This window comes from Miscanthus floridulus, chromosome 14 (genome assembly GCF_019320115.1).
Source record: "Miscanthus floridulus cultivar M001 chromosome 14, ASM1932011v1, whole genome shotgun sequence".
Lineage (NCBI taxonomy): Eukaryota > Viridiplantae > Streptophyta > Magnoliopsida > Poales > Poaceae > Miscanthus > Miscanthus floridulus.
In genome coordinates, this window is record NC_089593.1 from 42,868,205 (window position 1) to 42,876,479 (window position 8,275).

General features: G+C 50.8%; 1 protein-coding gene across 1 annotated transcript; it reads right to left on the reverse strand.

Moving 5' to 3' along the window:
* Positions 1 to 257: 257 nt before the first annotated feature.
* On the reverse strand, positions 258 to 2,996 carry LOC136504986 (uncharacterized). Its single transcript, XM_066500044.1, has 9 exons — positions 2,700 to 2,996; positions 2,525 to 2,600; positions 1,920 to 2,051; positions 1,438 to 1,804; positions 1,272 to 1,367; positions 1,101 to 1,180; positions 928 to 1,004; positions 685 to 858; positions 258 to 440 (listed from the first exon to the last, which is right to left on the reverse strand). Exons 1-7 carry the CDS (start codon positions 2,788 to 2,790, stop codon positions 968 to 970), a joined length of 879 nt encoding a protein of 292 aa, XP_066356141.1. The 5' UTR covers positions 2,791 to 2,996; the 3' UTR covers positions 258 to 440; positions 685 to 858; positions 928 to 967.
* Between the last annotated feature and the right edge of the window lie 5,279 nt (positions 2,997 to 8,275).

The following is an 8,275-nucleotide window of genomic DNA, read 5'->3' on the forward strand; positions in this document are numbered from 1 at the left end:
GCATCACGCACGGATGGAATGAGAATTACACGGACAGTGTTCCCCAGATACTGGGTAAAGTCTTGAATCTGAACAAAAAAATATAACACATGAATAACTATTGCATTTGGCAATGTGCCAGCATTACACCTTCAGAAATCAGCATTTACCTACCTTTCTCAGAATTTCAAAATGGAAAATATCATGAAAGCTCTGGTCAACAGTTCCTTTTTTTATGTCAGGATGATCAGAGTCAATGAAGGGTCCCATGTGCCAAAGAACAATTGATGTGTACAGTAGCAGAACATTTCAAACATCAATGTGTTGTCCCATGTACAGAATTGAGAGGACACACCAATATGAGCAGCTGAGGCTTGCTTACGACAAGCATATGAAAGAAGTTCTTGCAGTGGCTCAAACAACAGATTATCGGTTGTTGTATAGGGACCTGCCGCGATGACCTGTAAAAGACATGAGGTAAAATGGTAATTATTTAAATTAATGATTGGCCTACTCTCCTTTGATTGAGCATGTCCATTCAATAAATGAAGAGAAGTATAAACATGCATTTGATTCATAACTAAAATAGAAGAACAATGAACTGATATCAGTTTAAGCTTGGAACAAATATACTAGTTGTTCGTTAAACAGATATGTTTGATGCAGCATTAAAATTAAAAAAAAAAAAAACAGATAGGAACTAACCGATGACAATTCTCTTGACAGAGTGCCAGCGTCAGAATTTTGGTTGCTTTCATTATCAATAGCTTGTTTCTTAGCACTAGGAAGTTGAGCATCCACAGAGACCGGTATGGAATCAATTAATTTTGATGCAACAAAACAGTGTCCACTGGGATTGTGGCCTTCAATACCCACCACCTGTTATTTAAATTGTGTTAATTTGACTCAGTAGATAATGTATATGGCATTAGAACTGGCTGTGCTTACCTGCCCAGGAAACAAAGAGAAGTGATCAAGATCCTTCAAGTCAAAGGCGCACACGCTGTCCCCTGGAGTGTTGAACACTAGAAAAAAGATGTTTCTGTAGTTAGCCAAAAGAAATAACAAAATGGTGACTGAGCAAAGATCATCACATGAATGAGACCAAGAAGCACACTCACCTGCCCTGTAGCACGATAGACTTTTCATTCAAATGACCTTCCCCATCACAAGCTACTGTACCAACTGCAAACATTTTCTCCTGCAGAGAGCAAATAATTGGATATCCTACCAAGGAACGGGGTGATGATGAGGTAAGTAGTTAAAAGAACAAAACTAGGCGGTGCAATTACCTCTGAAGCAAGGGTAGCATCTGCAGGTTCTCCACAAAACCCAGATGCAGAAAACAAGCTTGCAGATTTTCGTATCCGATCTTCCAAGTAATTAAACTGGAAAAGGGATGCAGTCAAAGAGCAGATGCTTATGACAATTAATAAAACAAATGAGCAATGCCCTTACTTTGTCTTCCATTCTGTCATACATGAATCTGCAACCTGGTTCAGGCTGTGAGCGCTGAACTTGTAAGGAACATCTTTGACTTGGTTGAATTCTTCTAATTACTTCATCTTCTGTGGTTTCAGCATTTTTACTTGGCACACTAACTGCATTATCAGCATTGAGAACATACTGTTGGGTAAATTTATTTACTCGTGTTGCAAAAGGGGTAATACGATCAGCATTTGTTTTGGCCACTCTGCTGGATGATGGTCTGTCACTTGTCAGAGGAGTTAACTCAGAGTTAGATGACTCTTCAGGTATCTTTTCCTGTTTAGAGCCTGGTGTGTCATGAAATGCCACTTCATCTGCATGTGAATTGCTCAAGAGCCTGCAATAGTTACTTCTACATTATATTTATGTTTTTTTTCTTGACGGTGAAATAGGAAACAAATGCACTTCTGTGACAAGCATGCACGTAAATGAATCTGATATGTGGAACTAACATGTCGACATCGTTACTGGAGTAAATGTGAAGGTTGGCTTCTTCTTTTATTATCCTGTCTTTAACTTCATTCTGAAGATGTAACAGAAAACCATCAAGATACGAGCTTTCAAGCTTTAAGCCATCCAATTGCCTGCATAAATTAGTTCTTTCAGTTTCCTTAGCTGCATCATGTAAAAAAACAAAAAAAGAAAAGAAATATATTGACCCTGGAACCATAATCATCAGGGAGGCATCTCTTAATAGACAGGAGAATATTGAACATGAGCTGCAAGATTTTAGTCATACCTAAATGTTGATGGGATTTAATGACTCATCAAGACATCAAACAAAGTTTGATCATAGTTAACAGAAAGTGGTTGTTTGTGCTCCAGCCAAAAAATAAACATTGAGCCAAGAGCATCTTATCCTTAAGAAGCAGCACAGCAATACAGATGGCATGCTTAATTAAACAGCAAAAGATGCTATCATCAAATTTCATAGAAAGCAGACGCCCTTTCTGCAGAGCACTCAGACGACCTACAGCCACTAAGACTAGCCAAATCTCAGCTGCAAACGATGCTACAACATTGTTATTCGCAACATTCTTATCTGGGAAGAGCTGACCTGTTGAGGTAATAGACCTCCCAGTTGGAGACGAGGTCCGCGGGGCACATCTTGTAGTTGATGCAGTAGGTCAGTACTGCAAGCAAAACCACACACCACACACACATCAACATAAATCAAAACCAACTTAAAACCAGAGAAGGGCAAGGGGGAAGGTGGGGACGCTTGTACTTACGCGTGGAGAGGATCTGGGCGGCGTCCTCGGGGCCGGCTGCCCCGATGGAGAAGCCGCTGCTCTGGAACTCCGCTCGGATCTCCTCCTCCATCGTCTTGCCGCTGCTTGCTCGCACCACAGCCGAGGGCAATCGGTGAGCAGGGTGGCGAGCCGGCGACCAGGTGGCGTGGGGGAGCGGAGACGGAAAGGGAGCGAGGGATCTGGGGAGCAGAGCAAGGCGGGGTAGCGGCCTGGCGGCAAATGGAGAGACGAAATGGCGGGAAACATTTTAGCGGGCAAGGTGGGGGGCCAGGGGGCTGGAGGAGGAGCAAACAACAAACCCTAGCGAGACGTGTTTGGGCCGTTTGGGCATGATAAACCGGGCCTGATAGAGTGATACGGACTAAAGGGAGCTTAGAATTTGGGGGGAAAAAAAAGTCCACGTTAACTTCCTCAATTTTTACGAAAGTCTTTTTTTTCTCCCTGAACACTAAAACCGGGTAAACCACCTTCCTAAACTTTTAAAACCGTTCGTTTTACCTCTTAACCGGTTATAAACGGTTTTCAAAGTTGAGGAGGTGGTTTACAAAGTTATAAACGGTTTTCAAAGTTAAGGGGCTTAAAACCGGTCAGAAGGTAAAATGAATGGGTTTAAAAGTTCAGAAAGGAGGTGTCGGGGACCTAATACTGGAGTACCCAATAAAGTGAAACTAATAACCATCGAACGTTGACGCTTTCGGTCAGACAAGAACGCTACTACGCTTCTTACCCAAACGACGGAAGATTGGCTCCGCCTCGCCCGACCCCCAAGGGCTGGCTCCGCCTCGCTCGACGTCTGAGGACATGCTCCGTCTCGACCGATGGTTGAGGGCTGGCTCCACCTCGCCCGATGACTGCACCCTGCACCTTCATGCTGACAAACACAGGGTACGACAGGACATTCGAGTCAACCGACATGCCAAGGACCATGCCCTGCACGCCTGTAGGAAGATACCGTCAGGATGCGATGGGACGGGCACTTTAAGCCCTTTCCAACCTAACAGTACTAAAATAGTGTTGTAGGCGCCGACTTTTGTCCCACAGTGTTGTAGGCGCCGCCATCAGCCCTCGGGTGCGGATACTAACACAGGCATACGACAACCACTACGGTCCAGAAAGGGACTCGCGCCATCTACAGTGACGGGCGTACTGTCACCGCGCCGTCCGCTCCCCACAGGGCCACAGGCCAACACCCTTGTCCGACACGCCGCTCGGAGGGGCGGGACGGGACGTGGCCACTTGCTGATCCGATAAGGGCATGGCATCGCCAGGACACGGGCACCCGACGAACGTGCCAATCCCTGACACCGTCTGGCTGTGTCAGCAAGGCTGGCTCAGCGAAAAAGGAGGGCTCAACACCTTCAGAGGGGCTTTTTGGCCCCTGGTTTTTCTCCTTTCTCCCATCTGTAACCCATGCTCCCCCTTGGTCTATAAAAGGGAGAGCAGGCCCCCCACTAAGGAGAGGGACTCTTGAGGCATAAGTTAAACACACACAACACTTCACGCACAGCTGAGCAGCGACCTAAGCTCTCGGCAACCCTTTCGATCATTCCATCAGAGACTTGGGACCAGTCCCTCTCTCGATCGTTTGTACCCCCTGCTACGAACCCTTTTTCGGTGCTAATAACACAAGCAGCAACAGACTGGACGTAGGGACATTCAACCCGATCCAGTATAAACCTTGTGTCCTTTAGCGCACCATCCGGGCCTAATGCGGATCAATTATAAATTTACTAGCCGGTGTTTATTCGAAACACCGACAGTTGGTGCGCCAGGTAGGGGCCTTTGTGCGTTCCAAATCAGGCCTCGGATGGCTAACCACGCAACCAGCTAGGTCCCGGGCGCACACGTGCATTTCGGTGACCTAGACTTCATTGTCACATTGGGTAGAGAGTTGGCGCTAGCCCACGCTGCCGTCTAGTCTCCCCCATCCGCCAACTTTAGCTACTGGAGGCTTAAGGGCCAGCCGGGCGTCTCCCTTGGACCCCAGCCGTCCAGGGAGGCCCCGTGCCGCATCACCCTCTCTCCGGAACGCTCCACTCGGTGCGCCTCAATGGCGTTTCCATTCAGTCTCCGCAACGCCGCGGCGACCGTAAGCCACCTTATGGCCCAGTGCGCAATCCCGTTTCCCACGAACAACGAGTTCATGGGGATGATCAAAAGCGTCACTGAATCCCTCCATGGCCTCCTCACAGAAGGCCTGGGGTTGGACTCTGGTTCTAACTCCAGTAGGGAGAGCCATCATCCCTCCCGAGAATGCTTCATGGCGGAAACCTCTGAGGGACACGTTGAAAGCGCCTCCGAGGAGGAGGTTACCCCGACAGGCAACCTCGGCAACGGAGCCAAAGGGGGAACAGCGGCCCCACCTCATGTAGGGGTGGAGCAGCTGAAAGCCCGAAAGCGGAAAATAGACGAGGCCGGACAGCAGCTTGTTCGGGAGTACGAAAAGATCAACGAGGAGATCAGGCACCGCGGAGATGGAGGGCACACACGTGCCGTGGCCCGCGACGTGAACCGAAGGATCATCGCCGACGATGAAACCCTTCCCTGCTTTGCTCGTGCAAGCTAGAACATCGTTGTCGTGATGGCCCTACTTCATGGCCTTCCAAAGGCCGCGACGCCCGAAGATCACTGGGTCCACCATGAGATTCGCACGCTACTTGAGTGTGCGACAGCACAGCAGGCGGAAAGCTCAATGTCTCGGCGACACGAGCCCGACACTAGCCAGCGTACCCCCTCAGTGCATCCTGTCAGGGATGCGTCGGTCCACCAAGCGCCACAAGGCAGCGGGCAGCGTGCTGCAATTCCGGTACATCAACGTCTCGGCCACAACCGCGGCGCGCAGCACCATCGACGCCCGTAGGCACACCTACGGTGACCCGAGGGAAGGGGCCCACCGCGGCTATCATCCTCGATGCGGCGGACGCTACGACAACGACGAGGACCGGAGCCCGAGCCCTGGTCTGCCAGGCCCTCAGGCCTTTGGCCATCACATCCTCAACACGGTGTTCCCACTAAGGTATCGACCACCTACCAACATCCCTAAGTACTCTAAGGAAACAAACCCTGAACTTTGGCTTGAAGACTATCGGCTTACGTGTCAAGCCGGTGGTGCGGATAATGACAACTTCATTATCCGCAACCTTCCACTGCTCCTCGCTGATTCGGCACGAGCGTGGTTGGAGCACCTTTCGTCCGACACCATCTAGGGTTGGGCGGACCTAAGGGAGATCTTTGTGGGGAACTTCTAGGGCACGTACAAACGTTCTGGAAACCCCTGGGACCTCAAGAACTGTCGCTAGAAAGCCGGTGAAACCCTCCGCGGGTACATCCGGCGCTTCTCCCGACAGTGCAACGAGCTCCCTAACGTCGCCGATGTCGATGTGATAGGAGCCTTCCTGTCCGGGACAACCTGTGAGTCTTTGGTCCATAAGCTGGGACGCAAGCGCCCGCGAACCACCAAGGAGCTCCTGGACATCACCACCAGCCACGCCTCAGGAGAAGAGGCGGTCGGAGCGATCTTTGATCGCCTCGAGGGCAAGGCAAGGCGGGATGTGGGTGCCGGCGAAGGCACCTCCAATCATTCCGCCAAAAGGAAAAACAAGAAGCAACAGCGCGAGGACCCACTCGTGGCTGCTGCTGACCGCAAGGGTGGTCGAAAGCCCACGGAGGGCGCTTTGAACCACTTCGAGAAAATGCTCGAGGGGTTGTGCCTGAACCACGCCATCCCCGTAAAGCATCTGCTTAAGGACTGTGGCCTCATGCGCAAGTTCTTGGCCGGAAGTGCCAACAAGGGGGAGCAGGGGAAGGAACCTACCCCCACTACCAACGATGCCGAGGAGAAGGATGATGGCTTTCCAACACCGGATGGCTGCCTCATGATCTTCGGAGGATCGACGACCTACGACTCCAAACATCATCAAAAGGTCGCACGTTGCCAAGTCTACACGGCCCAACCAGCCACACCTCTCTTCCTCCGGTGGTCGGAGTCCACCATAACCTTCGATCGGACCGACCATCCAAGCGCCATCCCGCATTCAGGAAGGTATCCGCTTGTCGTCGACCCGATCGTCGGCCCAAAGCACCTCACCAAAGTCCTGATGGACGGAGGCAGCAGCCTCAACATCATGTATGCAAAACACTCGATGTAATGGGCATCGACCAAACGCACCTCCGCCCAGTCCAAGCGCCCTTCCACGACGTCATCCCTGGAAAATAGGCCACGCCACTCGAACAAATCGATCTGCCCATTTCCTTTGGGGATCAGTCCAATTACAGGACTGAGACCCTCACCTTCGATGTGGTAGGGTTCCCCGAAACCTTCCACGCCATCTTGGGATAACCATGCTATGTGAAGTTCATGACCGTCCCCAACTACACATACCTCAAGCTGAAGATGTTGGGCCCACATGGGGTCATCACCATCGGCACCTCCTTCTAGCGGGCCTATGAGTGCAAAGTCGAGTGCTGCGGCCATGCCATAGCAATCGTCGCCTCTAGGGAACTCGCCGCCCTCAGGGAGGAGGTCATCGAAGAAGCGCCCGACGCAAAGAAATCGGTCGAGTCGTTTGAATCGGCAGGGGGCTCCAAAGAGGTCCTCATAGACCCCAGCAGCTCCAAGGGTAAAATAGTATGCATAGGTACCGCGCTCTCCTCCGAATAGGAAAGCGCGCTCGTCGACTTCCTCTGCGACAACGAAGACATCTTTGCATGGAAACCCTCGAATATGCCAGGCATCCCGAGGGAGGTCGCCAAGCATACCTTGAAAATTCACCCAGGCTCTAAGCCGGTGAAGCAACGTCTGCGCCGCTTCGACAAGGTAAAGCACAGGGCCATCGGTGAAGAGATAGCAAAACTGCTTGCCACCGGATTCATCAGGGAAGTACACCACCTAGAGTGGTTAGCAAATCCCGTTCTTGTATGAAAAAGAGCGGGAACGGAGGATGTGTGTCGACTACACGGGTCTTAACAAGGCGTGCCCAAAGGACCTGTTTCCTCTACCATGCATAGACCAAATAGTCGATTCTACCTCAGGATGCAAAACCCTCTGCTTCCTCGACGCGTACTCCGGCTACTACCAAATCGCGATGAAAGAGTCCGACCAACTCGCGACGTCTTTTATCACCCCCTTTGGATCGTTCTGCTACGTCTCAATGCCGTTCGGTCTGAAAAACGCTGGGGCCACATACCAGCACTGTATGCTCAATTGCTTCGGGGACCTCATCGGGTAGACCATTGAGGCCTACGTCGACGACATCGTAGTTAAGTCCAAATGGGCTGACCACCTTGTCACCGATCTTAAGCAAACCTTTGCGAAACTTCGGGCGAATTGCATCAAACTCAATCCTGAGAAATATTTTTTCAGGGTCCCAAAGGGTATGCTGCTCGGCTTCATCGTCTCTGAGCATGGCATTGAAGCCAACCCAGAGAAAATCTCAGCCATCACAAGGATGGGTCCGATCCAGAATATAAAGGGGGTTCAACGGGTTGCAGGATGCCTCGCCGCCCTCAGCCGATTCATCTCACGCATCGGCAAATGAGGACTCCCCCTTTATCAA